The sequence below is a fragment of the Pseudomyrmex gracilis genome, unplaced genomic scaffold (genome assembly GCF_002006095.1).
Source record: "Pseudomyrmex gracilis isolate BER0280 unplaced genomic scaffold, ASM200609v1 scaffold_62, whole genome shotgun sequence".
NCBI classification, from domain to species: Eukaryota; Metazoa; Arthropoda; class Insecta; order Hymenoptera; family Formicidae; genus Pseudomyrmex; species Pseudomyrmex gracilis.
Window position 1 is genome coordinate 723,748 of NW_018020646.1, and position 10,781 is coordinate 734,528.

Here is a 10,781-nt window from a genome sequence, read left to right on the forward strand (position 1 = left end):
ATTTGCGAGGTGCGATGACGGCGGGCTGCTGGCTCTTTGCGGAAGAAAAGTAAATTTTCCGACACGTTTGCTCGCGCACATGCGTCGCTTTCGTAAGCGTCAACGTGTTTCCACTGCAAATTTCAGTTGAAATGTTATTTAGAAGTGCTAAATATAATGCACACAGTAATTTTATTCATTACGAACTAAAGCAAAAAAAATTAATTTAGACGATTTATTAGATTTTTATTGAATATTTTTAATGAGAAACGTTTCTGCAAAATATTATTAAAAACTTGTGAATAAACGTTCTAATAAAAATCTTGAAAGAAAAAAATAGTCTCGATTTATCTAAAAAACCTTTCAAGAAAAATCTGAACATTTTCCATCGCGGGAAAATGTTCCATTATTTTATCTCGATTTATGAAAATGCAACATTACTCTTCTTTATTGCAATCTACATTACATTTATATCGATTTAACGTATGTGTGTGTGTGTGTGTGTGTTTTTTTTTCCATAATATGCTACAAGTCTTTTCCATGCTATCTAAATTTAGCTTCTACGAGCTGCCGCTATCAAGTAGTGAAGATAAACGTTAAGTCAAACCGTATTAAACGGAAGAAATGATATGGCGCATTTACTGCTATCAATATCACGAGTTTTACCAAGTGATAAAGAAAGAAACTCACAATTAAATAAATAATAAGATAAAATTAGACATAAGTAGTGTATATATGCATTTAGTAAAATATTTTATAATAGAAGAGAGAGAGAAATGTGAGAGGTTGAGATTGACGATTATTAATGAACACAAAAGAGAGAGAGAGAGAGAGATTGAATATCTAATAAAATGAATATAAGTGAATTACTGATAAATATGCACTTCACTTTATTAATTGTAAATTAAACGCAATTTGTAAACCGTGAGAGCAGATTGCTTGTACAAGTGTTGCTATATATATATATATATATTATATATATATGTATAAGACAGCGCGTTGGTAGCTGACTATCAAGTAGTAAGGATGGATGCCAAGGCAGACGGTATTAACCACTCCACCTATTGATATTGGCACATGCGCGCGGAGAAAATATTGCCAAGTCAAGAATTCGCGAATAAATCTAAATAACCTTCGTATCGGAATACCGCAGTCTTTCGTATCTCTCTATCCCGCGTATTTATTAAAAATACCACTAGGTTGGGATTTTGCTTTCTCACGCTCTCTGACGGATTTATTTTATCACCCCAACGTATTTTACTCTCTTTCCATTATCCAAGAAAAAAAATCCGAAGACTTTCGTATATTTTTTATAAATTTTTACTGTTCACAACGTACACATGCGCGCCAAGTCTGAGAATATAAAACACTGGTTTGATTTATACACAAATCACATTACATAAATCAGTGTAGAAACTAAGAAAGACTATATATATATAACGCAATTTAAGAAATCGTATAAAGATCAGAGCAAGACGATTATAGAAATATCTGTGAGAGAGATTGAATACTTCAATTTACACAAGTACATTTCATAAAATTATATTCACATAATCTCTCCATAATAGCGAAGAATTATATAAATTATCTTCCCGGAGATATTTCATTCTCAATTAGCAGTTGTTGCGAGAATCAATTACATATTTTCAAAAATATATTAGCACAATTCTTACATAATACTCGCTTACTATTTAATAGCAAAATTGGCAAATAAAAGTGCGTAAACGAAGGTACGGATCTGTCGCATTTAAATGGGATCCAATCTTTGTTGTGACAAACAAAAAAACTATAAAAATACCAATATACGCACCTCTCGTCATATAAATTTCACATCTCATCATCTTTATCCTCTTTACGTGCAACGAAGAGGATCGAAACAACGCGTGAATATTTTTTCCACTAAGTGATATCAATGACGCAAAACAATAAGTGGACTCCGGAAAGGCAGAGTCCGTTTCGTCGTTGATCGCGCGCTCCGTCAGTCCAGACTCAACACTTCCGTAGATTCAAAACTATCTCCGCGACCATCCTCTTTCTGGCTCCTATCGAGATGGCTGTCGGACGACAGATGCTTGCCGGCAAAACGATTGTCGAAATTCAGAAAATCGGAGCCGCAGGGACTTCCGGCCTGTATAGGTTCGGAAAAATGTTCTCTTTTTCGTCGTTTATACTCTCGTATACGTCGTAATTACTCTCAAAAGAGCTCTCGAAAGAGCACTCTTTTTTTACTTGGAGCAAGAAGCTGTCCGCTACGTCGTTTTCCATTGGTTGCCGATACAGTCGTCGCGGCGATGACATGCCCGCGCACTGCTGCAAGACGTTGTCGCAGAAATCCATCGCGTTGTTGGTATCCTATGTATATACGGCGACAAACATCAAGTATCTCGTCAAGTAATACGCAAAATTAGTAATCGTGTGATAAAATTACTTACAAATTTAGATTTTTCATCGATAATTTGCACAATGTCACCTTCTTCGGTGATAATTCCGGTACTGAATTTCTTGCCGAGTATTTTTACCTCTTTTCTGCTTCCATCGGACGTGTCGGCAGCGTTTGGTGCGTAACCGTTTGTCTGTAAACTCTTGAGGAACTGCTCGAAGGGACTGAGAACTCTGTTTTCTTGATAGTACGGGTTGATCAGTTCGTGATTATGATGCTTCGGCCCTACGATCTTCACCTCATTCATACCGGGAAATAATCTCGGAGCTGGCATCATCTTGTTGTTGAAAGACTGTTGAAATTCGTTATGTAATATTTATTTTCTTATTTTCAATAAGCTCGAATTCTATTCATACACAATTTTTTCAATGATTGTACTTTCATGCATTGATTCCCGGAATCGAATATCTTCATATCTTGTTGGCCGAAGGTCATCAAACCGGTCATATCGCAATCGTCGTCGAAGACCGAGGACAGTTTCATCTTCGAGTCGTACTCCAGGTGATGATCTTCCACGGAGGAGATGCCGAGAATGTCTAGATCCTCCGTGAAGCTCTGACTGCTCTTCAGATATGGGAGTGTCTCGTTCAACAGCGGTAATGGCGGATGGTTCTTCATTAACAAAGACGATAACGAGGATTGCGAGCTAGTGGATAGATTCGAGGAGTGACCCAAGATGCTCGTTAGGTCTTGCTGGTTCGGTGGCACAACCATTGCTGGGATCGACAGCCATTAACAAAAGTTATTAACATGTCATTGTGTACACACGTCTTGGCGCTAAATGCAGCCATAACTTAAACGTAAACTGTAACCGTATGTTTTACGGTAACTTTTAACAATCTGAATGTTCAATTCATTATTAGACTGCTTAAATTACGAATTAGCTCAAAAAAGTTTTGATTGAGTTTTCATTAAAGTATTAATTAATAGTATACTTGGAGAGATGTTCGACAATTCTCTTTCAAATCTAAAAAATTTGTATACATTGTGAAACGTTGTGGCAAATTCACCTACCATCTTCGTGCCCGGTTAAGGCACTATCGCCGTCGATAGCCAACGATTTGGGACCCAGCAGGAGGTCGTCGATTTTGGTCTGGGAGAGGAATGTTATGCCATCCATGAAACGATCGTCGGGGCTTTTACCCTCGAGAATCCTAATGTCTTTGTCCTCGAGAATCTCGATGTCGTCCATTGGCATATTACTGGATTTCTGGCCGGATTCCAGCACCATGATCTGATTATCGTTGTCGCCGATGATGACGTCACCATTATTGCGTATATTCACGAGATTGATGGCGTCCGCCTGTTCGTCGTCAAGAATCGTTACGTCGTGGGAATTCTGCGCCATTAAGTCACGAGCCTCGCTGTTCGTCATAACCTGCGGTCGAGAATAACGGACGGAGAATAGCAGAAGCATTGAACTGTCGAAAGCTCTTCGTCATGATCCGAATAATTTATCACAATAATATGAGTCAAGACGTGACTGCATATTATTTAAAACCATCTATTGCAACCTCTCGTCAATTTCGTTATTTAAAAACATTTTCGTCTCACAATGTTACCATAAAAATATCCGATAGTTTTTGAGACATTCTGGTGTTATTGCCTATACGTTAATCAATTCTACCGATAAAATTCTATTAGAGTTACAATGAACATTAGAACTTAATCAGTTGAAATTTAATACTACGTGTGTGTAACATTAATAAACGTTAAAACTAACCAGATTTCTAAAGCTAATTTGTGAAGATGCGCCAAAAGATGAATTCTAGCATCGCTATTTCTATAAGCCCGTTTCACGGCGCACGTTTCGCAAACGCGGCAGTTCTCTGTCGTTCTCTAAATAGAGAAATCTATGTAAAGGAATGAAAGCGCCTGACGTGAATACTCTAAATGTGTCGAGCGTATAGAAGATCGAAAAGTCGATCGAAAAGACGTCGACGCTGTAATGCCAATACGCGTAGAAAAGTACGTCACCTTTTCGTAGATAAAGACATCGGAAAAAAGACGTTGTTATATTTTGAAACACTTAACGTTACTTTTTTCTGTAAAAACTTATTTCTTTTTATTACAAAATATAATACGGAAAAGTGAATTACGAGAAACAAAACAATTAGAAAAGCAAAATTTACTTTTTAACAAAAAGAACCATTCGAGCCAAATGCGACCATGTTATCAGACTATGTGCTAACACACATTCATAAGCGAATGTGACAATTGTTTCTCCATTACCTCGTAATGACCATCCTCTGTAGCGCGAACAAACTGTATTCCACCCTGCGCAGCCAACTCCAGCAACTCGTTGTACTCGTTGTACTCGTCCATCGGCGTAGTTGAGTTCGGACCATTTTGGCCATTTGTCCATTTTTCCGGCTCGTTGCGACCGAAGTCGGAGAGCGAGTCCAACGCTGTCACCAGACCATCTGACGGCGATAAATTTAAAACATCGCTTTTACCCAAAGACATTTTGCGGAAATAACGAGGAGAGTTTTACCTTGCTCTTGTTCTGTACCCGGAGGCTCAATGACGAAGCTGGATTTGCCATCGATCTCGATGTTTTGAATCACTGTAGCAACAACCGGCACCTTCACCTGAACAGCCTTGTTACAATCACCGTCTGAAGTTTCATTGGAACTGATAGTGATTTTTCCTGCCATTCGCAAATCCTCGCCAGTTGCGGGTGTAAGTATCTACACAAATATAATTAATCCGATGTGCATAATATTCTTAAATAAATAGATAGATATTAAAAAATGTTAATTATTATGAAAAATCATCAATAAACGTTCCGTCGCAGTCAGCTAAATTGTCGCGACGACAAGATAAACAACACTTGCGAAACACCTATTTACTGTAGTATTGAAGATACAACTTTTAACTAGCTTCTTGCGGACTCAAGAAGATCGCGAGTTTTATCAACTACGTTAAAACGTACACATAAAAGTAAAATCTTTCTCTTCTTAAGAAGAAGAGATAAAAAATTTTTAAATTAGCTTTACATCATATAACTTTACAAGATTTCAAGATTTATAATCACATGTAAGTTCGTGAGTTTTACTTGCCAATCAATAAATAAATTATATGTGACTTATTTATTTTACGATAACACAGATATGTCAATGCTTTCGCCTTTTTTTTTTTTTTTTTATCTCAAATTTTGTAAAACAATCTAATTCTCTTGATAACGTAAATATACTTACGTGCTTATTATTTGCGGTTGACGAGACTTTAACGAGAATCGGTATACCTTTGGCGGGTTTGTAAAGAGCGAAAGGAGTCTGCCCTTGCAGCACCGCCATCTCCATCGCTTTTGTATCGATCTTTTCTATCACAATGCTGTCCATCAAATCCGACTTTACATGAAAACAATAATCCAAAACTAATTACGCAATTCAATTCGTTATATTATTCGTTGTAAATTAAATATATACGAACCGAACCGAAATATTCCTTCTCTTTGCTTTCACTCATCTGATTTCGACTGCCATTAGTCAATTGTATGATTCTAACGTTCTTGCTGAAAATTTATTACCCACATCACACACATTGAGATATCTATAATTAAATCAACTTTATATATTGTGTAAAATAACAATTAAACGCTTCGACTGTCTATTGAACTACTGTCAAAAATAAATTGAAAGAGAAAGAGAAAGAGAGATTTGCAAGAATTCAGTACGTAAAATTACAACTAATTTCATTTAAATTGTTTTTCTTTTTTTCTTTAAAAAAACCTCTCTTTTGCGATAAAAATACCAGTGACAATCCATAACAGATTAATATTTTTTAATTAAATACGTTTTTCAAATTTCGAGTTTCACACGCGCAAAGTTTTGCAAATATTTATAGCAGACAAATTCCAATGATTTTTTCGATCGTTTATACATTCATTACATTTCATCATTTTTTTTTTTTTTTCGCTTTGTATTAATTATCGCGTCATCGAAAACGTTCACACATACCTCTTCGGATTATCGGGCTCGTTCACAGCGGATTGCGCATTGCTCGTGCTTCGATATTTTATGCCGTGCTTGTATTCCTCATGCGATCGCAAAGCGAACCTGCGAGGAAATTCCTTGCCGCAAACCCCGCATGAGTACTGCATACTCTTGTCAATGTGTGCGTGCGCCTTCACCTTGTGACAGACCAAATTCGACATCTGATTGAAGCCTTTGCCACAGAGCTCGCATTTGTACGGCCTCTCGTTCGTGTGCGTGAAAACGTGATTCCGCAGATTTCCTGAAAAACAGTTTTTTGATTAACCAGACAAATACTTTATTATAAATAAACATAGAAAAGAAAGAAGAAGCTTTTACAATCGTTGCGCATTCGGAAGGATTTGACCGCTCGTAATAATGTGGATTATTACGTATAATTTATGTTATGTACGTATATACCCTTCTGATGAAATCCTTTACCGCACACGTGACACTTGTGCGGTTTGTGTTCCGAGTGCGTTTTCCGATGGGAAATCAACGTAGACACTCTGTGAAAATCACATTATTCTAAGGTATACTCGAATACGTGACACAGATCGATTTCCAATAAATAAATATTGTAAATAAATATTGCTTGCTATTTTATCTCTTATATAAAAAAAAACGGTAAAATTTCAAGATCTGCTCCTCGAGATCGCGAACCTGTTAAATGTCTTCTTGCAAAATTCGCACACATAGGGCCTGGCGTCGCTGTGTATAGCCTTGTGCTGACTCAATGTTGACAACTGGCGAAAAGCTTTGCCGCAAGCTTCGCATTTAAAGTTTCTCTCGTCGGTGTGAGTCGGCAAGTGTCTCATCAAGGTGTACTGATGGCGGAACTCTTTTGAACCTGATTCGAATATTAAACGTGAAAGTTTCTCATGGCAAAAATAAGCTACCGATCTCCTCGAGTCAACATTAAAAAGTAATTATTCGCTACGGTGCGGAATCGAATGAAAAATTCTTAATCGCATTTCTTTCTTGAAAACTATAAGATTTATTAGTTTTATTTTGGAATTTCGTTCGAAATAAGCCGATTGGTAAATTAGATGCGCGAAAACACAGATGACTGTTATTTATTTAAAAATATCTAATAGGATTTAAATATTGTTTTATAAATAAAAAAGCGTTACATACAAATGCCACATTCCCAAATCTTAAGCGTCTTTCCATCGCGTTTCAGATATTTTACAAAGTGCAATCTGGATCGCGGATCATCTTTATCAATAAGTCGAGGTGTCGAGGAGGAAGGACCCTCGGCGACAGGGTGTGAATATATAATGACATTTTCGTCTGGCGCGTTAGCATTTTGCTCCAGCATCTGAAAAAGTGAAAATTTCAAATAAATTGAAAAAAAAAAAACCAACTACTTTCCATCGCGCAGAAAATGCATAAAAAACCTAGAAAGTATTTACGATTAAGAAATGCTGCAAAGTTAAATTGTTGTATATATACAATTCGCTGCAACTTTCGGAATAGCGTTATGCCGTGTAGAAGTGCAGTTTTAAAACAATACTTTCACAATTATGCTGTATCGCGATGCAGATAGGCAAATACTTCGGTGCATAAAACTATAAAAACGGGCGTATGCAAATGAAATTCTTCAAAGTAAGAAGAAAAGGGCAAGTAGATAAACGAAGAGCGTGCCCGCCGCACGGGGAGGTGAAATATTTCATGTAAACTGCTGCTGTGTAACGATATGCACTCGCTCTCAGCAAACAACTTGCCGCGCTAATAGTTCGACAAATATTTAAAATACTTTACTTCGGCACTTACTTTGTACCTTAACGCGTCTTTGCCGAGGAGTTTTGTGACGGTGCCGTCGATATTGATCACTTCGGAATCGATGGCTGTATCCAGGTCTACGTAGTCACCCTTGGAATCGAATTTATACGGTCTTAAGTAGCTCTCATTGTTACTGGTATTTCTCAATTTGTTGATATCAATTACTTGGATCAATTGCTGATTGGCAGCAGGTTCTAATCCCGACGCGTTCTGTACATTGTCATTTTTCGAGTTAGAACTCCCCGACTCTTCTTTCACGAAAACCTCGTAAACGCTGAGTTGCCGCCGTTGATTTTAAATTTAAACAAAAAGTTAGTATCAAATTGCAACAAACGTAATGCGATATGTATGTAAAAATATAATAAAATTTCTTTTCTTTGTAAAAAACAGTAAAATAATGCAATTATGTTAGTCATTTCTATATCAGAGAGAGCCGAGATTGTGAACTTACCTGATAACTTCGTCCGAAATGGGACGAGAAAATTGCATCTGCGGATCGTTATACTGAGTTTCCCCTATGAAATTGGAAAAATATTCGGATAAATCTTCAAAGATTATATCATAATCTTATTGTAATAATTGTATTGTTATCACATGGATATATTTTTTATATCAATCTTGATTACGCGTCTAAAAACGAATACGGAGTAAATTTTCTCTTTTGAGTGAATACATTTTTTATCATATGTATTTTATGGAATGTTGAAATTAAATTTTATTCTTAATGATAAAATCAAATTTGTTTCTGGAAAAAATTTATTTATTGAATTTTCCTCTCTTGTTACTATTTTTATTATTATTTCTGTTACTAAATACACACACGCATTTGTATTCAAATAAATAACATTCTGATTCAATAAAGCTTCTCTTGTTATTATTCTTATTATTATTTCTGTTACTAAATACACACATACGCATTTGTATTTAAATAAATAACATTCTGATTCAATAAAGCAGAGCAAAACTATTACAATGTGATTTTTCTTGTCTCTATAGGATATTGACATTTATTCGCTTAGAAAAAGTATGTGTGCATTATCATTGTTTGGGTTACGTAACCGCGGCTAATCGGGTGATGGCATCTCGAGCGACGTTTTGTCATGAAGCGCTCGGTAGACACAGCACAGCTTTCGAGTCTCACGCATACATGCTCACGCGCGCACGCATAATACACACAAATGCGAGCAATAATATTACACCGCGCAAACATCTGTCTGGAGAGGTTCTTACTCCTTGCGAATTATGCATAAATGTTTTGGTGCACAAAGTACGCAGCATCGCTTAATTCTTGAACACGTGTTTCAGTTTGTAAACAAACATTGACAATTAAGTTTAAGTTTTTAATTAATTCTTAATTAAGTTATTTTACTATCGCGACTATGTCTCGATTTACTTGATTGTCTGTAATTAGTTTTTTTAAAAATCAAGAGTCTAGAGCAGAAAAAAGTAAATAAAATAACAAAACATATGTAACTTACTTAAGTTACAAGTTGATTTCTTTGTATTTCTCTATTTTGTATTAAAAAAAAAAAACATTATTGTTATTTTTTCTCTGCCGATATATTATTTTTCGGAGCAGTTACACTCCTTACAAAATGTTTCAACCTATAATCTCAAATACCAGATTATCAAACTCTGCATACGAGAATGTGTGATAATACGTAGCTAGATTGTGCCTATATACTCGACGGTTATTAAGACGTACTTCGAACAGCATCCTGAGAAAAGTAGCAGTAACTCCGAAAATTCACACTAGGATATCTCAGTATTGTAAAATGTGTACAATTATATTATATGTATACAATTATATTCACAATGCGTTAATTATCTGTTTTGTCGCAAATTCTTGTAATTATCACGTCAACCGGTCGCGCACGGGGCGTTCTCCGTGCGTCACGAGATCCGTCGCGATTCGCGGTTGGGATTTCAGCTTTTTTTGTCTGGCGTTAAATAAACGAAAGCCGCCATTATCAGAGCTCATTTTTCATAATGTGACGGCGCACGGGATGTGTCCGCTCGCAGGATCCGAGATTCGTTTAGCGAGAGGAGTAACAAGAGGTGATGGTTTTACTCACAGTTATATTCCTGCAGCAAGTTGCCCTGCGACATTTTTGCATCGATTTGTCCCGTTATCGTTGATCAGATCCTGGCCGGCTCCTGCCCATCAATGTCATTTGCATTGATCACCACCGCATAATTCTTGGAATTAGGATACAGCGCGAGCGCCGTCTGTTGGCCGGTCTAAAAAAAAAGTCTCGGCAGGACTCGCCTGACATGTGACTTACCGATTCTTTTTGTCTTCCACAATCGTGAGAGAAAGAGAACAATATAAAAATCTGTGAAATTTATGAAGTTATGAAATATATACATATATAAAAATAGATTTTGTTAATGCGACAAAGAAACAATTAAAATCTTTTTAATTATAAAATATAAGTTAAATTTTTTTATTTTATAATAGAAAGAGAGAGAAAAAGCATGTTAAATCTCTTCAAATCGCGAAATCCTACTTTTCTAAACTTTGGTTTGGAACTCCATCATTATACGTCAGTTTCCTCTCTCGCCGTAGTTGAGCCCGAATATTTGCGCGTATAACATTA

The 10,781-nt window shown here is 36.4% G+C and overlaps 1 protein-coding gene across 1 annotated transcript; it reads right to left on the reverse strand.

The window, feature by feature from the left end:
• Positions 1 to 1,115: 1,115 nt before the first annotated feature.
• LOC109854273 lies at positions 1,116 to 10,352 on the reverse strand. The gene is made up of 16 exons (XM_020427175.1): positions 10,257 to 10,352; positions 8,633 to 8,696; positions 8,173 to 8,455; positions 7,534 to 7,717; positions 7,060 to 7,246; positions 6,817 to 6,905; positions 6,382 to 6,658; positions 5,855 to 5,936; positions 5,620 to 5,772; positions 4,914 to 5,109; positions 4,652 to 4,842; positions 3,434 to 3,797; positions 2,798 to 3,135; positions 2,412 to 2,711; positions 2,209 to 2,331; positions 1,116 to 2,107 (listed from the first exon to the last, which is right to left on the reverse strand). Exons 1-16 carry the CDS (start codon positions 10,288 to 10,290, stop codon positions 1,958 to 1,960), a joined length of 3,015 nt encoding a protein of 1,004 aa, XP_020282764.1. The 5' UTR covers positions 10,291 to 10,352; the 3' UTR covers positions 1,116 to 1,957.
• Between the last annotated feature and the right edge of the window lie 429 nt (positions 10,353 to 10,781).